Below are 27,513 nucleotides of genomic sequence, written 5' to 3'. Positions count from 1 at the left end.
CAATAAAAAAAAAAAGATGGAAAACGTAGTCAAAGAAAGTTTTGAAGTACAGGAGATTTATACGTTAAAATTTTTTTGGATAAGTGTTTGGCAATGTTATCATTTGAAAAATGAGAACAAACTGAAGTCGGAATTCTAGAAATGTTACACTTAAAGCTAAATTTATAGAGCTAACGATGGAGAAGGAATTGTGAATTCTTCGACAAGAAACTATCGAGTCACGTTTTCGATCATTCTTCTTTAGAATCGAGGTCAATCTTTGTTAACGATCTATACCGACTTTTGTAAATAAGTATAGTGTGACGAAAAAATGACGTCAACAAAGGCAATCTGTGTATTTACATCTCGCTTTTGCTTCCTGTCTACTTGGTTTCGGTCGAGTAAACACGTGTGAAGAGTAGAATCACGCATGCTCTGCACCTGATACAAGTGCGGCCCAGTCATTTGGAAAGTGGTGAGAGTGTTTGTAGTGGATACGAAGGGTTGCAGACACGGAGCATCTTGTCTCACGTAAGTCCCTTTCATTTTTTAAAAGCCGTATGATGTTTAGCATTAAAACACGAAAATGGCAATTTCATACAAAAAATAACCGTTCTTTTTCATTCGGAAACATATAACTCTTAACTACATAATTAAAATGACATTCAAAATATTTTTTCAATGCTACTTGTTGCTATTTATTTAACAAAGCAGGAAAATATAAAGACTTTTTTACGTTAAAAAAATATTGCTAAATTTAACTGAAATAAAACCTTTTTTTTGTTTAATGTAGTTTGTACGTTATTTTGCCCCTAATTTTAAAACTGAGTCGTAACTGGACCATGTCTAAATTGCTATTTTCTTAAAAAAATCGTAATAATGCGTGATTATAAAATTAATAAGTGAATTTAAATTATAGTGCAGTTATTTTTGAGGGGGTTAAAAATTAATACAGTATTTTGTCAATATGTAGATAACACTTGTAACTATTTCATTATAATATTTGTTTATTTGCTTATATTTATTAACTTAGGCTACATTTATTTTCTGATACTTTGCTTATAGTTCTTCGCTTAGACTTTCTTGCATTTATTTGCTTATAATTATTTGTTTACCCTTCCTTACTTGCTTCTTACACTTCGGGCCGCGGAGAGCGATGACGGCCTTTGGGACTAGCCCATGATCCATCTCTTCATGGGTTATCCCTTCTTCTAACGTGATACTCGATTTATTACAGTTCTTTTCTTCTCTCTCTGCTCTTTGATGTCACGTAAATTAATTTTCTAGAATTCATAATTAAAATTTTATTACAAAGATTCCGACTCGGGTCTCTTAACAAGCCCTAAGGTTACACTCCCGTCTTCTCCTCTTCCTCTTCCTCCTCCTCCTCGTGGATCCTGAATACGCTTATTTACTTATTCATATTTTCCCTATTTTCATTTAAATTATTTACCTGTAATTTAATTTTCGTATTTCTAAATTACACAAATAGTTCTCAGCAAATAGATTAAAATTCTCTATCATTTATTTAATGTTAAAGAAAAGTATTGCCTTAAGGGAATATCTTTTCTAGAATAAATCAGATAAGTTTTTGAAAGATTTTTTTAATAAAGAAATTCGTTTTTCTAATACTCGAACAAATTGCTAATGTTAGCCTTCAGGCAAATATCGTATCATTTTATTACCTAACAACAATATAAATTATTATCGAATATTTATAATACTTTATAATAAAATAAATTTTATTGATTCGAAAAAATTCGAAAATATGAGAAAAGTTTTAATTTTTCATAATTGAAAATTAATTGATTGAATTATTTTTAAATAATTGAACAGCTTACTTTATGATAACCTTTACTTCAGATAATACAGTATTAAAAGAATGTTATAAAATAAATTATTTTAAAAAGTGTAAAAATTTCTACAGATTTTTTAAAATTTTATAGCTCTAATATTATTCAAAAATTAAAATAAATTTAGAAAATATAATCTTAGCTTGAATATATTTTTCAAATTATTTTATCTTTAAAAATAAAGTTATAGAATTTAATTCAGATTCTATATTTTGTAATTAGAAACTTGTCAAACAGTCTAAAAACATTAATTTATAAATTAGATAAATTTATAATAATTATATTCTTAAATAATGCATCTAAGGTGTTGAAAAGTATATCTATTTGCCCTCATAACAAATATATTTATCACTAGTGAAAAGATATAGCCTACTCATAATAGTAACATAATAATTAAACCATTATTCAAGTATATTATGAATTTATTCTTACATTTATGGCAAATTTATATCCATATCAATAAAATAACAATTAAAACATTATCCAAGTATACTCACAATATAATGGCTAATATTGTACAAAAAGTATGGATAAACATTTACCAAGAGTGCAAGTATATTTTCTTAAAGTATATGAAGGTAGCCATCCTATTTTTGTCATGGCAAATATTATTATTACTACTGTAAATATGGGTGCACATTTCACGAATGCAAGTGTACACTCATAACAGTAATGTTATAGTTAAACTATAACATTCATTCAAGTATGTTTAACTATATTACTGTATGGATACATCGTGATAAAAACATGCCAATATTTACTACAGCAACCACATTTCGTTACGAGGGCAAGTAGGATGGATATTTTTATATATTTTATGGATATAACTTTACTGATAGAATATATATCCATAATATTAGGCTATAGACATACTATAGCCTACTATCACAAAAATTCGTTATAAGAAAATTATATATATTTTAAATGTAAATTTTCTTGAAATTATTCGGAAATTGTAACATTAAGGATAATGACTTTTCTAGATTTAGGGTAAAGAGGGTGATATCAATGATAACATATACTGTACATTATCTGGTTTACTTTATTATTGTTCTAGTTCTGGTTAGTGACTTGAAATGCTGGAAATATTGTACAAGTTGAATATACCGTACTTTAAAACTTGTTTAATTTGAAAATAACCTTCAGTTTTTTGTTATAGTGCCTAAAAACTTTCTATTTATTGGCACAAATGTAACATTTTTAACTCGGTATAAAAATACACTTTCATTTTTACCTATAGTTATCAATAACGTCTAGCACTAGTTCTATTCAACTTTGGGAAGATTGAATTTAATACATCCATTTTATTCCATTGAAATTATAACAAAAGTTTTAAATATCTAATATCATTTTTATTTATTTATCAATTTTATACGTTTCTAGAAATTATTAATAAAGTTAGATACAAGTACGTGTGTAAAAATTTAGAATTTTTATGTATAAATCATAGTAAAATCTAATTAGATTCCCAACCCGTAGCTCGCGACTCCTCGACGATCTTCCTGGGTAATAAATGCAGTGTTGAAAAAAGGATGGCTCGTTAGGGAGTGTTAGTTTAGCGTTGAGATAATGTTAGTAATGCATATATTTATTCATTCATGTATACTGGATATAATACACGCTCAATTGAAGACCATCAACTGATTTGAATACCTGTGACTGAATAATCCGTAATTTACTTATCACGATTTAAAAAATAACAAAAAAAAAAAGCTATGGTAATCTAAATTACACATTTGATTCATGACACTGAAACCTGTGATTAGTAATCGCGGGGATTTCTAGAAATATTCGGTTTGGATCCGTTGGTTGTTTCTAGTCGAGTGGCGTCACACTTGGCTGAGAAAGGGAGGGAGGAAGGTATTGTCGTCGAACCATAAAGTGCCGTTCTCCGTAAAGCAGGTAGGAGCTCACGGAACTTGTAGAAGGGCACAGATCGGTAGCCAAACCAATCGAGTACAACGCATCATATTGCTAATTACAGTCATCGGCGGAAATAAGAATTGTCTCTAGGAAAACAAAGTTCTCGGAAGAAATTTCGAAATAAAATCGTACTTAGTTTAAAGATTGCATTTAGTTTGATTTCCTGTTCTTTGTTTTTCATATTATAATGAAAGTAATCTTTAAAAAAAAAAAAAAAAATAGGATATTAGAGTTGAAGAAGATATATAGGCCTATATAGAATGTGGACTAGTGTAAAAAGTATGGACTGACAGCGATGAATATTGTCTATTGGAAAGATAACAATAGGAACTAAAAGGTACAAATATTATGTATTAGAAGTCACAACAGTAAGGACTGAAAGGCATAAATTTGTAGATCGAAAGCCACAATAGTGTGGACTGAAAGACGTAATGACGTTGATTAAGGCGTAAAGGGAACTGAAAGCAAATGCGTGAAGTAGATTTACAATCGAAAGTTGTTTTTTTTTTTTTATTATTGACTTGGGACTTGAAAAGCTACGAAGAAATGTTATGGATGTCAAAATTCTGGAGTGAAAGGCGTATTGTGGACATCCTGAAATTCCTGTTTTAATCTCAAACAATAACTAAGAGTGCTCTATTTTTAAATAATTTATTAAAAATTCACATATGTTTAATCGAAACAAAATATTTGAAACATAAACATATCTATGTAATTTTAACAATGGATTTGTCATTTTCTGTTTCAATTCTATTTTAGGTACTATTGATAATGTCGTAAAAAGTGGAACGTTTTAAAAGTTATTTTTAGCGTAAATGTTTCATATATTTTAGATATAAAAATGAATCAACATTTAAAATAGTTTCCATTGACATATTTTTCGGGAAATTTTTTATGAAAAAAAAAAACCATGAAATATTTTAAAACTTTTTACGAAATGAAATTATTTAATATCAAATAATAATTTTTAATTTAAATTAAACAAAATGTAGAACATAAATTTCTATTTAATAATGTCACGCGTTATCAAATTATCTTTGAATCACGCCACAAAATGATTTATTATGAGATGAAATTATCGTGTTGCATGATCATCTTTAGTCGCACTACTTATTCTTCTCTATTTATCTCGTCGTTAACAAAGTTACAACCAATTATTTTAACTGCATCAGTTATAAAATAAGTTTAATATTCGAAAATCTCTTCGAGCGAAACCAGTTTCAAAGTAGTTCTCTGCGTTTAAAGTAAGCATCACTGAATAGAAATTATTATGATTTTTTTTAAATTTCTTTTAAAAAATATGTTTTTTTATATGTTTTCTTATGCAAAATTAAACAAAATTGACCAGAAATTAGGTAAAGAATTAATTATAATTTACAGTATTACGTTACTTACGTTGCTTTATACTTAATTCAAAATCCAATTTTTAATTAAATTGTAATTTATAGTAAAATTATATTTAAAGTTAATTTAGAATATTTTACAATTATAATAAGCCGGTATGCAGGAAGAATAAATAAATAAAGCCTTGACATCTTAATTATCATAAAAATCTAAGCTAAATCTTCTCAATGATTACTGATATTTTACAGATCAACCCATCGTTTAGGTCGAGAAGTTTAGAACTGAATTGCCCATCAAAATTATAGGAAACGAATCCAAGGCTACAATTGTTTTTGACTTATATGGACAGTTCGACATTGTGGTTTATGGGACCATAATTTCTTACGAGCAGTTTGACTGTAGGTAGTATGGATAATATAGAACTATCTTGTTATAATTGTGACATGAAAATATATTTAAGACCACGTCTTTACATGCATATTAACATAGATAAATGCACTCATCAGTCTTGTGAAAAGACAGCACAGACCTTGGTAAATCTCTGGACCCGTCGGTTCCCCTAATCATATTTTACCCTTCTGCCCCATCCCAACGATCCAACCGGATCCGACCCGCCGATCTTTATATTTGGGGGAGATTTTTCTACAATCTCTCCTCCAAACACCGCAGATACGTCCTTGCAAAGAAACAAAGAAATTTACTTTAAAAAAAGGGTTCTCGTGATCCTTATAGTTTAAGGGTCTGAGCACCTTTGCTACAGTAACGTCTTCCTCTCCTCTCGTCAGAGCTGTCAAAATCATAAAATAAATGATATTTTCGCTAGAATTTTTGTATTTTCCGTTTTATTTTTAAATAAAATTATCAATAAGAATTTCTTTCTTTATATTAATATTTTTTAGAATTAATTTAATTTTATGAAAGTGAAAAAAGTAAACAATTCTGAGGATGTATTACAACATAAGAATTTATTTTATGACACGGAATGCATATTTCATTATTTATATATTTCGTAAGAAATCATTATTTTTATTCATAATTAAGCTATTGTTCTATTTATATTTATGAAATATCATCGGATATTTTATAATTCTTTTCATATTATAAACAAAAAATATGCTTTATTATAATATATAAAAGGCGTGTTCATTATTTAAACAGATAATATTCTTATTTAAGCCTCACTCGATTGCAAATACCATAAACTTTTTTCTTTATTGTCAAATTTTTCTATAAATGAATAGTTCCCAGTTAAAATATATTTGAATATAATATAATTATATATTAGATGAGTGAGGAATATTACAAAAAAATTATTTTGCAATTAACCTAAATTAATTACATAAAGCTTACTGACTAGCAAGCAACCTAAGCAGTAAAGTATTAGTCTGTTACTCTGAGAGTCCGGGTTCGAATTTGAATTGGAAACTTTTTACGGAAGATCTCTCCGAATATATAGGGCCTTTCATTCGCTGAATTCATGATGAGCATGGAAAAAGGCCCTGTTTTAGTGTCTTCAAAGCAGAAAACAGAGCTTGAAAAATTAAACGTTACTCACAAAAGTTGTTACAAATTTTGTAAGTAAAAAAGTTTATAATAAATAATAACTGTTATAAGTTACTTTATTGTAACGTTATAAATGACAATAATTTAACTTTTACCAATTTATAAGTTATGTTACTGTAATTTAAGTAGCTTGAGTTACTTACGTTATAATAATAACTTACGTTGCTTACGATATGTATTTCTAACTTGTAAAGTATTTTAAATAAAAAAGATAACTTTTGTAAGCAACTTATTGTATTCATTTACATAAAAATTAGTATTTCTCATATTAAAATTCGTTTTTTATTCATGTTTTATTTCAATTTAATGTGAAAAATTTGATCAAGAAGAGACAATAGCACTTTAAGTTATTACAAAACATTTTGGGTATTGTTTATCATGCAGAACTCAGTACAGTTTCAGATAAGTAAATTTATTAAGTTTTTAAAATTAAAAATTTTCAAGTTTAAGTTAAATATTCCATAGTTTTTTCAGATATTCACTTGAAGATCTTCCATTATAAAGAAATATTAACGTATAAACTGAATCTTTACTGTGTTTAAAAATTTAGCCAACTATTTTTGTATGAATTAACTAATAAATGTAATTAGATACCGTTGTACTTTTACAAGATTGAAGTACTCTTATAAAAAGTAGCTCAGTATTATAATACAAAAGTATTTTCAGTTGTCTTTCTTTTACAACATTCATATGTAAATAAGGTAAAGAACTAGAAATTTTTCTACTAAATGTATTTTAACATAAGGCATCTACGCTGTTTTTTCTATTTTATTCATTGTTTATTTAAGAAAAAATATAAACAATTACGAATTACGAAAGCATTCACAAAGGTTTTCTTGTTCTGTGCTTTTGTCAATAGCATTCACGAAGTTCGCATTCCAGGTGTGTCCGACACATAAGCAGGAGGGCATCGAACCCTTACTACAAAGTAGACCCGTGCATTTCTTAATTCATTCCTAAAGAACTCTTTACTTACCTTTAATTAAAAAAATTAATTGTTTAATGTTGCGATTATAATTAATTATGTATTTTTTGTATACAATTAATTACTCTATTAATATTAATTGAATGAAAATAAAAAAATATATTTTTTATATTCAAATTTTAAGAAAATTAAATATAATTTTTTAGAAATAACATGAATATATGCATTTCACACCAGTATATGTATGTTGGTATATGTACGCTACATATTTAAAGTATGTTGTATCATAACATATAAAACTAAAATCATCATCGTGAATATGTTGTCAAGATGGATGTATTTTTGGAATATTTACATAGTCACAATTACTTTGTTAATTAGAGTACATATTGTATACATTAAAGAGCATACATGTGCTCTACATTAAAAGTTTCGTGATCTCTTTACAGACCAAATGCAGATTAATTCAAATAAGGGGGATATCCCTATTGGATTTATGCACCGTCTGTTCCATTCAGTTGCAATAAACAGGAAACGAAAGGCATAGTTTTCCGATCGAACAGATTTAGTTCAAACAAGTTGACATAAATTTCGCATCTCTTCCATCCATAACTGATAACAGAGAGAAAGAGTAATGGCTCTTTCGACCGCTATCTATATCCTTCCTCTTATTCTCATTAGATCTCAAAATACTTTGTAGCTTATAATCTAAACACTAATTTTAAATTCCCTGAACACATGGAACAATTGCAAATACGTGGTATACATGAATGAAGAAAAATTAAGCGTCGCTTACTCCTCGCTGCCGAAAAATGAGCATCCCTTATACATTTACCAAATGTTCTACAATGTTCCCGATACATCCAGAAGGAGACTTCGATAACAAACTATATCCGAACTATGATCTTTCTTCTAGAGCAATTCACAGTATTGTAGTATAAATAAATGGTACGAATATTTTAGTTTAAATTTTATTTCTAAAGCGTCTTGGGAGGGATCCATCATCCATATCACTCCCATAAGTACGCTACAGACTGTACAGTACATGATACCTTAAGACCTTTAATAATTTAAGGTATGCAAATTGTTAAGGTAGGGGAAATACTGTACGTATAAAATGACATACGGTTTTATTTTAGGTTCATAACTCTTTATTGGTAAATCACAGCACTGTCATATTCTACACCAATCATCTTTGAATCTTTACCTATGAAATATACTAAACATTTACAATATTAAAATAATAGAAAAAAAATATTGTTAGTTTAATTGAGATCATCCAAAATCCATTTTGTCCATATACTATGGACAAAATGACACATTACGTAAGTACAAAATGACATACACGTAAAAACTATAAAATTACTGACAAAATTCACAAATGAAACGCTTGGCTCTTTTAGAAACGTCAGCGCAAGAAGCGTGAGCCCAACAGAAACAATTTAAGCACAGTAACCAGTCTTCTCCAGGTTTAAATCGAGAAAAAAGATCATTGCAATATATGCATGGACAGTCTTCATCATCATCATGAGAGTTATCAGGAAAATTTTCTTCTTCAAGTAACTTTTTAGTAACGTTTCGTCTCCTTTTCTCTGGCGGAGCTTTGGACTCAATTTTTTTATTTAATTGCCTATGTGAAAGATAATAAGTTTGTAAATAATATGTAAGAAAGGAAATAAAGTTTTATACTAAAATTTCTTTTAAACAATAATGAAAGACTTTTTTTTGGAAGCCATTTTTTTATAATTAATAAAACGTTAAGAGGTTAAGGTAAGTTCCTTGACTAAGCTCTTATGGACTAAATGACAGGTATGTCATTATGTCCGTTGCCTATGTATGTCATTTTGTCCATATAACGTTATAAAAACCAAAATTATAAAATAAATACAAAAATGTTATTTTTAATGGAATAGGTTATTTAAATGCAACAACAAATTCTTGAGGGTTGAAATAAATGCTACACAAATAGATAAAATAGTGAAAAACTTACCATCTATACAAAAACTTGTCGCAAGGAAGAAAACTCATTTCCTATTATTTCCCCTATACACTTACCTTAATGTTGATTAATATCTTAATAAAGTATTAGGCTATATGGAACAATTAATTGTTTCGTAAGATAATTTTCTGATATATCATATGGAACCTAAGTATTAATTGTTAAATACAATTAATATCCTTGTTCCATAGTGATAGAGTTTAAAGATTTGTGTTTAATTACGTAGAATATAATGGAATTTAACTAATTACAATGTAATTAATTTTAGTTTATAATCCCGTATATAGACTATTAACACGACAATATTTAATTAAAGAAAATCATTCATGAAGGATACTCACAAACAAAATATCTTTACAACAACCTAAATATAGCTAGGTGTAATTATAAATCTTAAATGATCCCAAACTAAATTAGTAATTTATTAACTTTAAATGTTTGATTTTAGTTCTATTTTTATATATATTTTATTTCTAATTTTCGTTTAATATAAATTTATTACGGATAGGAATGAACAAGGATTCGTCTTTGTTCACATCACTTACTGCAAGTCATACGAATCTACCGAATGCATAATCCCTACTTCACTAAGCAGAAACATTTAAAATCATCGTATTTAGAATTGTATGACTTATTATTTTTATCATTTTTGATCCATCTCTGATAGGAATCTTCAAGTTATTTGACATCATTTACCTTAAATTAGAAATAATTATTTTATAATATCTGTATTTAAAGCTACAGAAACCCACAAAAATAAATTATATTTTAAAAATATTAATGAAAAATCAACTCTTTTAATTGACCTTATAATTTGTGTTTTATTTATAAATTGTTTTATGCTCTAAAGTTTCGAAAAATTGCATTAAAGCCACGTCATAATTTTAAATCTATTTGAAAATAATTTGTATACCTTACTATACGATACTTCTAGTAAATCTATTTAATTTCTTATATTGTACAAATCTTTTTTACATTGCTAATCTATGAAAGCTTTGATGGCTTTTAGTGTTAAATTTATCACTTACACTGATTAGATGCTAACAATAAATATTCTAACGTATTGCAACGAGTAGTTTGCGAGTACCACTCCTGAATGTATCTTTCAATACACAAGGGAGGGTGCCAACAATAAAGGTTGGGAACAACTGCTCCAGGTAATATCCGGTTTTATATAACATCTGGTTAACTTTCATTATATTAGCATATGTTTTATCATTATGTCTTTAAAGATTGCTTCCGTATTGATCGCCGTACCGTGAAGATGGAACATATAATAAGTCTTATTACGTATTGTATAACATATTTTACATTGTTACTTTAGTATTGACAAGCGTCGTAGCATCTATTGTTACTCCATCACAATATTATGATCTTCCTTTCATTCAAGCTCAATTTCTAGCTGTACATGTCTTCATTTTTTTAATTACTCTTGCATTAAATTTAAATGGAAAATCAGCCGAGTCTCTTAAAGATGTCCCTTTTTCAAGTCATTCCCCTTATACCTTTCTTTTTATATGGCCTCACGATGCAGTTTTTGAATTATGCAAATCTTATTCAACTCGATGGTACTCGTGGTCGTGATTTTTATCTGCAGAACATTTATAAAAAGTTTCGATCTGTAAATGATAACGTGTCACAAAACAACTTGAAATATACGTTCCTGATATAAAGACACGTCTGTGAACGTATTCATTTGCTAGAAAGACACCTTCAAAAAAGAATATCATTTAGGGTTTCATATCCAAAAATATATTCGAAATTTATTTAGAACATATTTTTGAATATAAAACCATAAAAGATATTCAAAAACTTATAATTTTTAAACAAAATACATTTTTAGCATTAAATATTTAAAATTATAAGCCATTTGATACCGTTAATAAAATACAGTATAACATAAATTTTAAAAATTCTGTTATAAAATTTCTCAATCAATTTCACACAAATCCGTTAACTTTATAATAAGAAATTTCAGATATCTTATTCACTTTCATAATACAAATCATTAACATTCTTGAGTTAGAATTTCAAAATTCCTGAATAAAAAGACAGTAAATATTTTACAGCAAACAACTTTACTATTGGTATGATCGGAACTAACCGCCTTTGATCGTTTGTACATTTAAAAAACACGGCATTTGTACAGTGGCATTTTGTTGTATCACGCAATCCTGTTTGTTAACACGTTCTGTCCATTTGTTCTCCTTGACTTCCGCATTTTGCTTATCTTTCTAGAGTCTTTTTTTAACCACGATTTTCTTTGTCTCCGTCTATTCTTTTATTATTATAATGAGAATATGAGGAACTATACAATGTATATATAATTGAATTTACAACCATAAGAATATGATAACCCTCTTCGATAAAAAATGGAGGAACATTAGGCTACGTAGACATATTGTGTTATCAATATGTTATCAAACTCTAAATATTTAGTTGATACATCTTTCTATAGACGATTTCTGAAATTTCAATGATGATTTTATTATGATATACAGTACATAATCTTGCATGTCGTATTCTACATAACGTACATAAAAAGATCATGTAGGTATATTATGTTGTATGTATAGGATAGATACATATACATACAGGATGTAAATATTTTGCATATATTTGAGAGGATATATATATATATATATAAGAAAAATTAAACCGGCACTTTTATGTAACAATATCAAATATATTGCTTGTATTTTACATTAATTATGTCAACCAATTGAGTTTTAAAGAGTATTTTAAGCAAATTTCGTGATATTTAACGTATCAATCAAAACAGATTAACCCCATTCGTGTCCCAAACAAATAAATCTTTGAGTAATTAGATATGATAAGTATTTAAGTGTACAGTACTTATCCTGTTTAAATGATTAATGGATTAATCCACTTGAACTATATAGTATTTTTAAAATATTTTTGAAGCAAACTCTAAATTATATGATTAAAAAGGATTTCATATGAATCCATACTATTTGCTGCAAAATGGCATAAATTTATGATGAATCCTAATGAATATTCCGATATATTTTTTCTGCTTTTTGTAAAAAATTCAATAAAAAATAATAAATGAAACTTTAAATGATTTTAAAATAATTATAAATTTTACGAAATAATTAATCTTCTTGTCATAAAAAAAAATTGAAGCAGCTTTAAAAGAATGCATTGCACTTGAACTACATTCGAATCTGCTCTTGAAGTACGGATTTTGCAGCAATAATCACGATGTTATATATTTAATTTTATTAAGATTTTGGTGAAATTATGAATTTACTGTCTCTGGTCAGTTTTTAGTAAGATTAAATGCTCTTAAAAGGGTCATCGTCCTGCTATAAGGAATGGGAGAGCGACGGAGCGAGAAGAAAGTAAAGGTGATTTTTAGCTTCCACAAGAAATCTACAAGCTTTAAATACAACATATTTACTTCCTTATTGTTTAAATACTTCCGGAATATTTTACGGGAGAGTATAATCAAACGGTAATTAATGAGTATTTCTAAGTATGGCAAACGAAAGTTTCCCTATAGAGTAAAGAGTAATGGAAATGGTATTCATATTGATATCTCGTCCGAGTTGTTTGTTTCTTTGTTGTATAGTAAGTAAATAAATGATTAAAATAGTGACTGTTTCATTTTAAAATATTGAAATTTACAGCAGAAAACGAGAAATAATGGAAATGAATTAGTTATTGTTTTTATTTACCACCAGTTTGTCTATCTTATCGTTTATTGCTGCTAGGAGTGTCGTGGATTAAGAACATAATTGCAAAAATTAAGTGTTTTGAAAAATAAATCAGTTACATTTTAATTCTTACCACGAAAATAATTTTATTTAGTGATTATTGATAATATTTTAAGATCATTTACAAGTAAAACTTACCGAAATTTAGTGTGATATTAATGAAATTCGGTACAATTATATGAAAAACTAAAGTAATGAAATATTTATTCATAAAATATATAAGATAACATAGAGCAAGAGAGTTGAGAAATAATCATAAACCATGAAAGTATAAAGCTAAGCCATATGTCGTTTCATCGTTTAGGAAGCCTGCATCTGTCTTTCTTCACACATTCACCACACAATGATGAAATGGCCTCGTATTTGGCCCGAAGGGCCTCCACGTCAGCATTATAAATAACAATGTGCTCTAGCTAAAGGGAGACCACCGAAAATCTCCATTGAAGGCCCCAACTATCCAATCAGACATTATCATATGTACGAGCTGGGAGTAGTCCCCTCCTGCTCTCTAACGTTCGAGTTAATTTAAACCTCTGATTGCTCTAGATTACTAAAGTTTTAATATTTATATTATTGCATCACAATTTAATTTATTTTGTTTCTTTATTTTTGCTCAAACTGATGGTTATTTTTTTCAATTTTAGATCGTTTACTAATTCATTAAAATTTGAATAAAGTATCGAAAAATGTTTCGTTTCACTATTGAAATATATAAATTTAATTTATTTTCTATGATAATATTATCAAATCTCGATTTAATTACCATTTATTTACTTAGTCTAATTCCTAACACAAAATTATCTATCTAAATCTATTGGATAAAAGAACAAAGGAGAAAATTTACATTTAATTTTAAATTTATTAAAAGAAAATTCTAATAATATTAAATCAGTAGACTAATATTGAATTAATGTTAAAGCTGTCGATTAATTAATACAATTAAGAGATATTATTGACTTTTATCAATATAGAAATCTGTCATTTTTCTTTGTTTTATATAGGGGAGATCGGGGCAACTTCGGCAAGCGGGGCAAGTTTGTCAAGCGCTTTTTTTAAAAAACAAATTAAAAGGAGACTTTGGTTATAGGTTAGGCAGTTGAGTTTTATTGGTGGCTTGTTGAGTGTAGTGTTTTTATTGTTCTCCAACAAGCGTAGTTGAATTATCAAGCAAATTTTCATTTTCGTTCAATTCCATATAATATTTTTTTTCCATTTATATTGAATTGGCAGGTTTTGTTATAATTCCATGATAACGAAAGTTACTTTTCCTGTTAGAAGGATGTAACTTCAACTTATTCACGTGGCCAGATCGTGGCTTGGCATTCTGTTCTCAGGGTTGTACTTAATGTTTCGAAATCATGACTAGCGGGGTAAGATCGGCAACATAAAGCCACATTAGAAGCAAAGGATAAAAATCAAACAGATGATAAATGAAAACATGTTTGCATTTGTTATTCATGTATATATGTCTTTGAACTTGCATTTCGTTGTAATAATATTAAATGGGTGTTGGATTTGTATTTCTTTGTTTTAATAGTGAATTCCAACTTATACATTGTTAATAACATAATTTTATATACGTGCCTATCTTGCCCCATTACTGTTGCCCCTATACCAGGGGCAACTTTAATAAAAATAATTAAAATAATTACAACTTTACAAAAAGAGAGAAGTTGCCGATCTTGCCCCTATACCCGGGGCAACTTCGTCAATTTCTCTCTTCTTGTAAAGTTGTAATTATTTTAATTATTTTTATTTCCAAACTGATTTTAACCAGTTCTATAGTAAGGTAACATTCCAATAGACAATATGCAAAGCTTTTTTTTCAGTTTACAGCAGTATTTATTACACAAAATTTAAGTAAAGCTTAACATGCCGATCTTGCCCCGATCTCCCCTATACTTTTATTGAAAATTTATATTATTTATTATTGAGAAAGTAATTTTTAGATACTGTAGAATTAATTCCTCATAATTTTTATTGATTATTTTATAAATTAACAACAACAACAAAAACAATACCAGAAACACAGTAAAATACTTTAGAAGCTGATTGAATATAAAACGATTAAAAAGTTCTGTTGGTTTGTCTGTTCGTAGTTTGTTTACAATTGTAATTATACATGCATCAATGCAATATGCGTGCAATCGCACGTGAGGATCAGAAGAAACAACAAAAATACAATGTTATGGTATTATTGGTTTTATGTGAATAGTACTTTCCTGTTGATAGATGAATGAAAGTAAGTAAATCTAACAACAAGCCGAGTTAAATAAAGAACATTTTTTGAACTTCAAAAAGAATTTTTTTTTAAATTGATCGTTCAAGGAAATTGTATTTTTTTAAACTATAAATAAATGTAATAGAATAATAGAAATATGATTTGTAATAGAAAAATATATCATTTAAGCGTCTGAAAGTATCTATTTATTTAAAAAGAATATAAATAATATTAAAAATAATTAATTTTACAAATTGTTATTATTTTCCACTAATATGTATACTGGTAATTTTTAATTATACTAAAATGAAATAATACTTTTGGATAGAGAAACTCAAAGGAAAATTTCGTATGTATAAAAATCCCTAAAAACTTCCAAGCTTAAATATTTATTTCTCAAAAGTACGTTCAGTTAAACAAAACAAAGCACTTTAATCCCTGTCTAGTCCATGTAATCTCTTGTTTCCTACACTATTCACTACTGACTTGTTTCTTCCTACTGTTACTATTTATTGAATATTTTATATTAATAATTACAATAGAAAGAGCATAAAAATACAAACTACTCAATACATAAAAAGAATAAGATATGAATTTTGGAATATAAAATTTCAATTTTTAATAGTTTTTTTTTAAACTTTTACTTATCTAATGAATGGAAAATGAAGTATATTATTACCTTTAGAAATGAAAATTCATTAAAAGAAAAATATGTATAAAATAAATGTATAATAAATTATTCCAGTCAGCTAAACAAAACAAAGCATTTTAATCTGTCTAGTCTCTCTAATCTTTTGTTTTCCTACACTATTAAGATGTTTCTTTCTACTATTCCTACCTATTAAATATCCTGTATTAATTAATTACAATAGAAACAGTACAATGAATACAGAGTACTTAATACACAAGAAAATTAAAATACAGATTTTTTTGTACTGAAGATTTTCCTGTTTCGAATACAAAGGACTCGAAACAAAAATTAAAATCTTGAATTTTCTTATTAGTTTGTTTTTAATTTTCAGTTATACTACAGTTTAGTAAATGGAGACTAATCATATTTTTATGTAGGAAAAACTGTAGGAAAAGAATGTATACAAAATCGCAAAAAAAAAAAAATTCATGTTATTTTGAGGAATAACCATTCGAGTGTGTTCAGCTAACAAAACAAAGCACTTTAACCCCTGTCTAGCCCCTCTAATCTCTCGTTTTTTTACGTTCATTGACTACTTAGTTTCCTCTCTATCGTTCCTTTGTATTGAATATTTTGTTAATCAATTACAACAGAAATAGTACAATGAACACAAATTACTCAATACAAATATATTGTATTATTACAGTTATGCATTTTAGGGTTCAAGTAACATAAATTATATTACATGATTAACTGTTATAACTTTTGATTAACTAAATTTTGAATGTATCTAAATATTTAAACTACATATGTCATTTCAAAATTTTTCATCGAGTATTTAAATTATGCATTTTTTTTTCTAATTTATAAAAGAAATTAATGAATAATTATGACTTTTTCCACCAAATATTCTAGATTTTCCTGTTTATCCTGTAGATTTCGTTCACTTGAAAATCAATAATCGTTCTATAAAATAGCGCCATCTGGATTCGATTATTTGAATTACAATCAAATTTCGATTTAGCGCCACCTCTTTCTTCATCTCTGAAAGTGGCACTAAATCGATGGTGACAATATTGAACTGTAACCGTAATGTCATTTTTTTTCAAAGAAATCAATATATTGAATTAATTATATATAATATATTTATTTTATTAGAAAGCATTGTGTTTCAAAAAAATATTACTCTGATGATACATCCAATGAGTATTATATACAATGTTATGTAGACAACTTATTCTTAAACACATCTAAAAGAAAATATGTCCGGCTTAATTGGATGATACTTATGTAAATTAGATGAGTATTTTGAGATTTACTTGAAGAAATTCATTTGCATAATTATATAGTGTATTACGGATATTAGTTATTGCTGATAGTGACGCATTGCATAGTGGTAACGGTTACGTTAAATTATTTTACTTAATATTTTGTAGCCTATCGAAAAAATACAAAGAAATATAATGAAATTACTTTTCATGAAATGTTACAAATGTTGTAAAATTTATATATAATTATTCTCTTCCATAGAAAATATGGTACATACGTCAGTTACGGTACATAAAAGACTCAGAACAGTTCAATAGAACTACATTCAGTTAATGAACATAAAGACTAAGAGATTTAAGATAAATTAAATTCTTTACTTTTTTCGGAAAATTAAAATCACAAAATATATATTTNATTATTACGTTTCCGGAATTTCAGGATTTTCTAATAAATCCTGAAATTCCGGAAACGTAATAATTAATCAAACAACTTCTTTTATAATTTATGCATTAGGACCTAACAGGAAATGAATTGAAATTTTCTAAGATCCAAACAAACCTTGACCCGAAGATGTTACTGAATTGTTAATAATATTAAATGCTAATTCTTTATCACTTATATCAATATCATTTACCGCTATTCTTCAATAAAATCAGCAAAATTTTGCTAAAAATTTATACGAAATTAAGTATGAAAACATGCAAAAATCTAGTTTGTTCTCATTGTATGCAGTAACTAAACTGGTCTTTGCGATTAGTATTTTTAAATAATTTTCTCTAAAATTATTTTTAACATAAAAAAATGGATTTAAAGTGAAATTATTTTTCGATAATTTTCATGATTAGAAAATGTTTTTCCTGAAAAAAATTGACTTTATTTTGTTGTAGATCCGGTATTTAAGACAGAAATAAGAACCTTGACACAAATTTCTGCTGAAGAAGGGGAGAAGGTTAAAAGACATACAGACACTAGCAACATCGGATCGTTTCATTTTTTGAAGATTTTTCAATTGAAAAACTCATGCCTGGCTTAACTGGAAGAAGAAAATTATTTTTATCATCATTATTACAATTTCTTAGTAATTGTTTAGCTTGACAAAAGATGGATTCGAAAGGTATTCTTCCATTTTTGATCGTAATGGTGAGTAACTTTTCATTGCATTATCTATAACGAATAATATATTAATTAATTTTTATATAATTAAAATGATATAATTTCGTAAAACTAATTAATTTTTAAAACTTCTTATTAAATTATCTTGAAAATCTAATATTGTTTGAATGATACTGTACATTGAAGGCATTCGGGAAGAAAATATATTTTCTCTCTTCAACAGTTTTATACGTTAAAATCATGTTATAATATAGAATTTCTGAAGTAAATTTGATCCGTATTTTTTAGTTAAAATAATAAAAAATTCAGTAAATAAACTAGTTGGCCTCGTCACAAATGCCAATTACCACTTTACTGTTACAATATCATATTTTTACGATGGTTAATTTTTTTTTCTGGCCAAAACTTTTACGAAAATAAGCATAAATACTTTTTACAGAAAGATTATTTCTGTTTCTGCATATAATTTTTGCAGAAAATAAATAACTTTCTGAAATTTATAATTAGATAATTAAGTTTTTAACTAAATACACTGACTAAATAAATAAGTTTTACGCTAAATTTATTGTACAGTTATATTATAACATTACGCATACGATTTACGGTATTCGAATAATATTTCGTTCATTAATATTAAAGTAATAACCTGTACAAACTAAGAAAGTGATGATGTTGTTCAGTTCAAAGGTGTTGAACACCTGACTATACATTCCAGTAAACTCGACGGTTAATTGTGTCATCGTGACGTGACTTGTCATAAGATATCACGAATAAAGAAGGTAATTGTTGTGATCTCAATTGACTTAAACTAGCTTTACAATTTTCTCTCTGCACGAACAAAATTGAGCTTGAAAGTTATATATAGGCCTATATACAGTATACAGTATACAGACACACATTCCTATTTAGAAATTAAAATAATCATCCATCTTAATTCTTCATTTTTTAAACTTTTTTTTTGTCTTGAAAAAAAAATTAAATGGAATTTTATATTAAAATTTCTTTCTTTTTTTTAATTCTTTCAGATAACGAGTCGTATTCATCACGCTCATCCGCACCGGAAAGAGAGAAATCTTCAGAAAAGTGTTCATCAATCTCTAGCGAGTGATGTCGATAGCGAAATTATCACAAGCAGAACGACAGGTTTGTGTTTTTGAAATTCCACAAGAGAAAACTTAGTATTAGCCTAAATTTTAATGCCAATTTTTGCTTCAATGCATTTAAAAATATAGAGAAAAATTTGTGTTTTTAAATGCTTTATACTGTATATGTAATTTGAAATATTAATTATCTGTAATGTATATAAAAAGTCTTTTTTTTCGACTTTTAGATGCGTTACAGTTGTATACTTTGCTATATTTCTCCTCCTTTTTCAGATGCGTTACAGAAAAATCAATGTTTTTCTATACATTAAAGCTGAATTTTTAGGTACTGATTCACTATAACGCATCTAAAATTTGTTTCCCCCTTCCTATATGTTTGCATTGCAAGCATATTTTTAGATAACGATCATCTATAACGTATGTAAAAAAATGGTTTTTCTTTACTCTCACATGCATTACAGTTAAATTTTTTTAAATTATAAAATTAAAAATTTATAAAAGTTGGATACGTATAGGAAATATTTTAGACGTTTAAGTAAATAATTTATTATATTTTAATGCTTTAATACGATATTATATTTAGAAAAAATTTAAATTCATTTAATTTTTTTAGATCCTTTACGGCAAAGGTATTCTTTATCCATGATAAATTTAATTTGTACATTTATAAACAGTTTTTTTTAAATATTGTTTAAAATTTAATGTTAATTAATAAAGTAATTAATTATACAAAGTTTATCGTCTAATCGTTAAATTTTCCAGTCAATATTTTTCGTAAGTACAAAAAATTGACATCAGATGGAAGCACTATCGATAAAGCTACCATCCTGTCAAAGGATGGCAGTTGATAAAAACTTAAAAGAAAATATAAAAGTATTTTTAAAAATTTATTTTAAAATATTTATTATCAAAAAATTGCCAAAAAAATATTTCTAGAATATTAATTTTTTGCTTATTTTTTAAGAAAATTACATCATGAAATAAAATAAAATAAATTATTTCGGAAGTGTCGCCATCTAGTGTCAATTTTGTATTTTAATTTTTTTCATGTTTCAATTTGTAGTATCTACTCTTCACTTCATTCTTACACAATAGTTTTTAATGGAAAGTTATGTTTTTAAAAAAAGGAAAAATGTTCGACAGCTTTCTAAGAGATAATATTATTTATTTTTTAGCATATCTTTCGTGTGAATCGGGAGATATGGTTGTAAAGATTAATTTTACTGAACCATATCACGGGGTGGCATACGCAAATGATAGGTTTAGTCCTTGTCGTTTCTATGGAGATGGAAAAAAATATTATGAAATGAGGATACCGTTGAAAGGATGCGGAACGAAACAGGTAAATTTTGTTTTTTCCAATTCTAATTAATTAATTTTTTGCGCCTCTTACAATAAAGTTGGAGAACCTCTTCTTTGCTGTATGAAGGATCATTAAATTGACCGGTAGATCGCGAACCCCGGTCGTCTTCCTCGTTATTTCTTACTTGATAATGGGGGATTTTGCTTTCCATTCGATAGATCGTTATCTACCAATTGAGAAACAAAATCTTCAACAAAAAAAAGTTTTCAAAAATCGGATTTTAATTAAATTTTTTTAGGATTTTTATTTAATAAATTATTATTTTTAATCGTGGTTATTAAAGATATTTTTCACAGGTTTTAAGAAAATTTACATGAAAACGCTGTATAAACTTAATTAATAACTTTTAGTTTATTTTAATTAACTTGTGCTTAAAAATAAATTCTGAAGATATACTTTATTACTATGAAAAGTAACTTGGTAAACCTTTTAACCATATTTTTCTGTTACTAATTTTATTAATAAATGTAATTTAATTGATTTTTTAGTAATAAAAACGACTATTTTAAATCTAAAATATAATATATAACATTTATTTCTGTAGGAGAAAGCCAGAGTGTTCATCAATAATATATTAGTGCGCTTTCATCCATCTCTAGAACTGGAAGGAGACGAAATCAAAACCATTATCTGCCGTTATCCTCCACCTCTAGCCCCTCCACCAAATAATATCGTGGGACCTATGTAAGAGAATGTTTATTTTAGAAGATTACAGCACAAAATACACATTTTTAAGTTAAAAAATCCAGATTTTTAAGGCATGCTTTTTGCATTTTTATATCATACATAAAAGCACATGATACAAGATTAGGATTTCTAATTTGTAAATTAGTTCTTTACTTTTCTTACTGTAAATATTACAAAATTTGTAGAAAAAATACATNCATCCGCACCGGAAAGAGAGAAATCTTCAGAAAAATGTTCATCAATCTCTAGCGAGTGATGTCGATAGCGAAATTATCACAAGCAGAACGACAGGTTTGTGTTTTTGAAATTCCACAAGAGAAAACTTAGTATTAGCCTAAATTTTAATGCCAATTTTTGCTTCAATGCATTTAAAAATATAGAGAAAAATTTGTGTTTTTAAATGCTTTATACTGTATATGTAATTTGAAATATTAATTATCTGTAATGTATATAAAAAGTCTTTTTTTTCGACTTTTAGATGCGTTACAGTTGTATACTTTGCTATATTTCTCCTCCTTTTTCAGATGCGTTACAGAAAAATCAATGTTTTTCTATACATTAAAGCTGAATTTTTAGGTACTGATTCACTATAACGCATCTAAAATTTGTTTCCCCCTTCCTATATGTTTGCATTGCAAGCATATTTATAGATAACGATCATCTATAACGTATGTAAAAAAATGGTTTTTCTTTACTCTCACATGCATTACAGTTAAATTTTTTTAAATTATAAAATTAAAAATTTATAAAAGTTGGATACGTATAGGAAATATTTTAGACGTTTAAGTAAATAATTTATTATATTTTAATGCTTTAATACGATATTATATTTAGAAAAAATTTAAATTCATTTAATTTTTTTAGATCCTTTACGGCAAAGGTATTCTTTATCCATGATAAATTTAATTTGTACATTTATAAACAGTTTTTTTTAAATATTGTTTAAAATTTAATGTTAATTAATAAAGTAATTAATTATACAAAGTTTATCGTCTAATCGTTAAATTTTCCAGTCAATATTTTTCGTAAGTACAAAAAATTGACATCAGATGGAAGCACTATCGATAAAGCTACCATCCTGTCAAAGGATGGCAGTTGATAAAAACTTAAAAGAAAATATAAAAGTATTTTTAAAAATTTATTTTAAAATATTTATTATCAAAAAATTGCCAAAAAAATATTTCTAGAATATTAATTTTTTGCTTATTTTTTAAGAAAATTACATCATGAAATAAAATAAAATAAATTATTTCGGAAGTGTCGCCATCTAGTGTCAATTTTGTATTTTAATTTTTTTCATGTTTCAATTTGTAGTATCTACTCTTCACTTCATTCTTACACAATAGTTTTTAATGGAAAGTTATGTTTTTAAAAAAAGGAAAAATGTTCGACAGCTTTCTAAGAGATAATATTATTTATTTTTTAGCATATCTTTCGTGTGAATCGGGAGATATGGTTGTAAAGATTAATTTTACTGAACCATATCACGGGGTGGCATACGCAAATGATAGGTTTAGTCCTTGTCGTTTCTATGGAGATGGAAAAAAATATTATGAAATGAGGATACCGTTGAAAGGATGCGGAACGAAACAGGTAAATTTTGTTTTTTCCAATTCTAATTAATTAATTTTTTGCGCCTCTTACAATAAAGTTGGAGAACCTCTTCTTTGCTGTATGAAGGATCATTAAATTGACCGGTAGATCGCGAACCCCGGTCGTCTTCCTCGTTATTTCTTACTTGATAATGGGGGATTTTGCTTTCCATTCGATAGATCGTTATCTACCAATTGAGAAACAAAATCTTCAACAAAAAAAAGTTTTCAAAAATCGGATTTTAATTAAATTTTTTTAGGATTTTTATTTAATAAATTATTATTTTTAATCGTGGTTATTAAAGATATTTTTCACAGGTTTTAAGAAAATTTACATGAAAACGCTGTATAAACTTAATTAATAACTTTTAGTTTATTTTAATTAACTTGTGCTTAAAAATAAATTCTGAAGATATACTTTATTACTATGAAAAGTAACTTGGTAAACCTTTTAACCATATTTTTCTGTTACTAATTTTATTAATAAATGTAATTTAATTGATTTTTTAGTAATAAAAACGACTATTTTAAATCTAAAATATAATATATAACATTTATTTCTGTAGGAGAAAGCCAGAGTGTTCATCAATAATATATTAGTGCGCTTTCATCCATCTCTAGAACTGGAAGGAGACGAAATCAAAACCATTATCTGCCGTTATCCTCCACCTCTAGCCCCTCCACCAAATAATATCGTGGGACCTATGTAAGAGAATGTTTATTTTAGAAGATTACAGCACAAAATACACATTTTTAAGTTAAAAAATCCAGATTTTTAAGGCATGCTTTTTGCATTTTTATATCATACATAAAAGCACATGATACAAGATTAGGATTTCTAATTTGTAAATTAGTTCTTTACTTTTCTTACTGTAAATATTACAAAATTTGTAGAAAAAATACATATATTATAATAAATATATTATTTATTTTTATAAATAATGGCTCCAAAGTAATGAGGCTTTTTAAAAGAGATTAATTATTAAATAAAGTTAAAATCATTTAAAAAATAAATTAGGTTACAATAAATTTCATTTCTATTTTAAAGAAGTAAAATTTATTGTAATTTTTAAGGTTTTTTTTATTTTTTAATTTTATTTACTGATTTTTCTTTAATAGCAAAGTTTTATGAAATTTCATTTAATTATCATTAAAAGGAAAATATTACATTTATATAAATATAAAATATTATTACATAATAAATGAAGATTTAATTGAGAAAATGTGTTTCTGTAATGCTTAAGAATCGTTCTATTTTAATTACAGAATATATCCAACAACTCCGACCATACCAGAAACTCAACCGAAATTATCCGAAATTGATATATTGATTATCATTTGCACGATTCTCTTCATATCATTGCTTATTCTTGGTATTGGAATTGCATATTTTTGCTTAAAACGAAGAAATATTCATTTAGTAAGAAGAAAACAAGCACCATCCCTGGCACCGAGTAGCCAAATTACAAAATTGACCGGTTCTTTGATATCAGAATTCGATTCCATCAGAATTCCACGTGCAACTGCTCTATCCACAGCAGGATCCGAAGCAATTCTTCTCGCTTCAAGTGCCAACAAAAGTGATGCCAGTACTTCAGATTATCCAAGCGAAACTCCATCATCTTTGAGTTCTTTAGATGATTTAGATACGAGAGGAAGCGATTATCACTTAGATTCCGAACCAGTTTATGCAGATATTCAAAGGAAATTCGTTCAACCGACGTATCCGAATCACGCATCGAAAATTGAAGTGAGAAATTACGATGATTTCTTTATTACCAAAACGTCGAAAACTACACTTACCGAAGAAACTATCAATACAAGAAAAGTTTACGACAAAACCAATCCCCATCCTAGTCAATGGAATGTTATGTTTCGCATTTTAAATTCCCCAAAAACGATCGAAGGTATGGATTTGTTAACAGAAAAGGATAAAGAATTATTGAAAGATAAAATAGTCGACGACGGTCGATTTCGTCAATTGATACAAGAAGCTACGACCAATCGCGATATGGACATTTTAACGAAGGATTCGTGTTATTCTCACATGTACAATCCAGAAAAATGGAGTGTCATCATACGAATTCTTAATTCTTGCGATCGTAACGAATGGAGAAACGTCCATCATTCACCTGTACCATCTTCGAGAGCCAATTCCATTCGCTCTTTGACAGAAATAGACGTTAACTTCAACCATTCTGATGGAGAAGAATCAATTTCCAGCATGCCAATGTCACGTGTGGCGCAGGAGAGATCAACATCGGAATACTTAGAGGTTATTCCTGTCATAAGCAGGAGAAATCATTCCAATTATTCATTTTCTGAATATTCCGCAGCCAAGAATTTGGATTCTCAGAATTCACGAACTGTTAATACCAATGTTACCCGCGTGCCAAGTATTGGGGAAAGAGAAACTGTTAAATCTGTAACCGAAGAACACGTTTGCGATTGGCAGAAATAATTATTTTTAAAATAATAAAATCGTGAAATCATTTTGCAATACGAAACTGTGATATTCTGATTTCTTTACTTGTAATTTTTAAAAGAAAAATCATTTACAAAATTATTTTTTATATAAATATATTAAAATTGTTTAATTTATATATTATAATATATAAATCGAATAGTAAAATGTAGATTTGAGTATAAGATTTTATTAAATTTATAAAATTTTCATTGTAAAATGTGCAGAAAAAGTATGGAAATATCATTATAATTATGAGAAAAAAAATAAAAATTAGAAATTTTTGATAAAAAATTAAAAAAAAATTAATAGAAAAATAATATAAATTATTCTTACAAAAACATTTCTTGCAATAAAATATTGAAAAAAAAATCTAAAAAAATAAAATTAAAATCTTTTTCTGGATTATGTTACAGAAAATGAGCAATTTCTATAACGTAAACCAGAAAAAGAAATGAGCAGAACAATCAGTTTTGTTTGACATTTCCGGTATTGTGGTTGGCACGACATTAAGATAAATCTCACACTACTTTCCCGTATGTCGAATGTTTTTATAGCATTGAAAACATTGATTTTTTTTCACATGAAAATATGTATTGCATGTATAACATCTATGAAAAATATGTGTATATTGAGCTGGATTTAAACTACTGTGATCATAAACAATAGTCTAATATTGTAAAGACTAAACTGTAGCTTGTTTAGCTTATGTTTAAATCCTGTATTTACGCATATATTATACAAAAGCCATGAAAATAAGGTAAAACACAAACTTCGTCTGTTCTGTTTAGCATGAACTCTGCTTGGAAGTAAGTACTCGTGTTGGTGGAACATGTGATCTACTTTTGTTTTTAGTTATTTATAGTAAACGAATAAGACTGTAGACCACACTGCCAATTTTCTATCTTGCATTGTTTATAATAATAATTTAAAATTTGATAAATTATCTTCGTTTCCTTCTTCTTCCTTCTCTTTATATATGCGATGTTAGAAAGTCAACATGATCTTTTACCGTAATTTAAAAAAAAAAAAAACATTTGCATACTTTCATCCAAATCATGAGCTGCTAAACTTCCTAAATTAAAATTTATTACTATTTTTTAATCATTTAAATTGCTATTTACCTAGTTATTTACTAATTTAAAAGTACCAATCATTCATTTAACAAGTATAATTCATAAAATGTCACTAGTTGATGTAAAGAGGTGTCACTTTTATATGTTTAAAAAACGTATAACAACTGAATTATATTTTTAATTAATTACATTATAATAAATAATTTTTATAAGAATTATTAAAATATTATATAATTTTTATAACTTCAACTAAAATTTATTTGGCAAAATCCATTTTAAATTAAGATAGAAAGGATGTAAAATAGGCATGGATGATTAAATGATTTTTTTTTTAAATTATATTTTACTTAAGCATTTTAATTAGTTTTAGAGCTTATCGAATATTTTAATGACGTTCTACAAGAATAATTATTCACTTAATAGAGTATTGTATCAAATTACTTCCTCCTCACGAAGGGAGCGATCTGATACAACACATTTAACTTCGTCTAGAATTAATTAAACGTTAACGTGACACCTTTTCACGTCAACTTACCTCCCTTCGTATCGAGTGTAATTACCTCTAAAATGAATATTTTTATCGATACTTTTCTTTTTATTTTATGCAAGATTGTGCATAAAATAATTATTTTTATAAATAAAAAAAAAATGGCATTAAAATATATTAT

At 27.0% G+C, this 27,513-nt stretch overlaps 1 protein-coding gene across 1 annotated transcript; it reads left to right on the top strand.

Annotated features, from left to right (window-relative positions):
• Positions 1 to 377: 377 nt before the first annotated feature.
• LOC111632464 lies at positions 378 to 25,849 on the top strand. The gene is made up of 6 exons (XM_023376881.1): positions 378 to 510; positions 18,335 to 18,587; positions 19,586 to 19,703; positions 20,839 to 21,005; positions 21,571 to 21,710; positions 24,572 to 25,849. The coding sequence occupies exons 2-6, from the start codon at positions 18,549 to 18,551 to the stop codon at positions 25,764 to 25,766; spliced, it is 1,659 nt and encodes a 552-aa protein (XP_023232649.1). The 5' UTR covers positions 378 to 510; positions 18,335 to 18,548; the 3' UTR covers positions 25,767 to 25,849.
• Positions 25,850 to 27,513: the final 1,664 nt, after the last annotated feature.

The sequence above is a fragment of the Centruroides sculpturatus genome, unplaced genomic scaffold (assembly GCF_000671375.1).
Source record: "Centruroides sculpturatus isolate CEXI.00-Female unplaced genomic scaffold, Cexi_2.0 scaffold725, whole genome shotgun sequence".
Classification (NCBI taxonomy): Eukaryota; Metazoa; Arthropoda; class Arachnida; order Scorpiones; family Buthidae; genus Centruroides; species Centruroides sculpturatus.
This window is presented reverse-complemented; position numbering and strand designations above follow the sequence as displayed.

Excerpts from the sequence above, each read along its gene's own strand:
- LOC111632464 (XM_023376881.1), top strand. The coding sequence starts at position 18,549 with ATGGATTCGAAAGGTATTCTTCCATTTTTGATCGTAATG. Across the intron at positions 18,588-19,585 it reads TTCCATTTTTGATCGTAATG|ATAACGAGTCGTATTCATCA; the intron begins GTGAGTAACTTT and ends TAATTCTTTCAG. Across the intron at positions 21,711-24,571 it reads AATAATATCGTGGGACCTAT|AATATATCCAACAACTCCGA; the intron begins GTAAGAGAATGT and ends TTTTAATTACAG.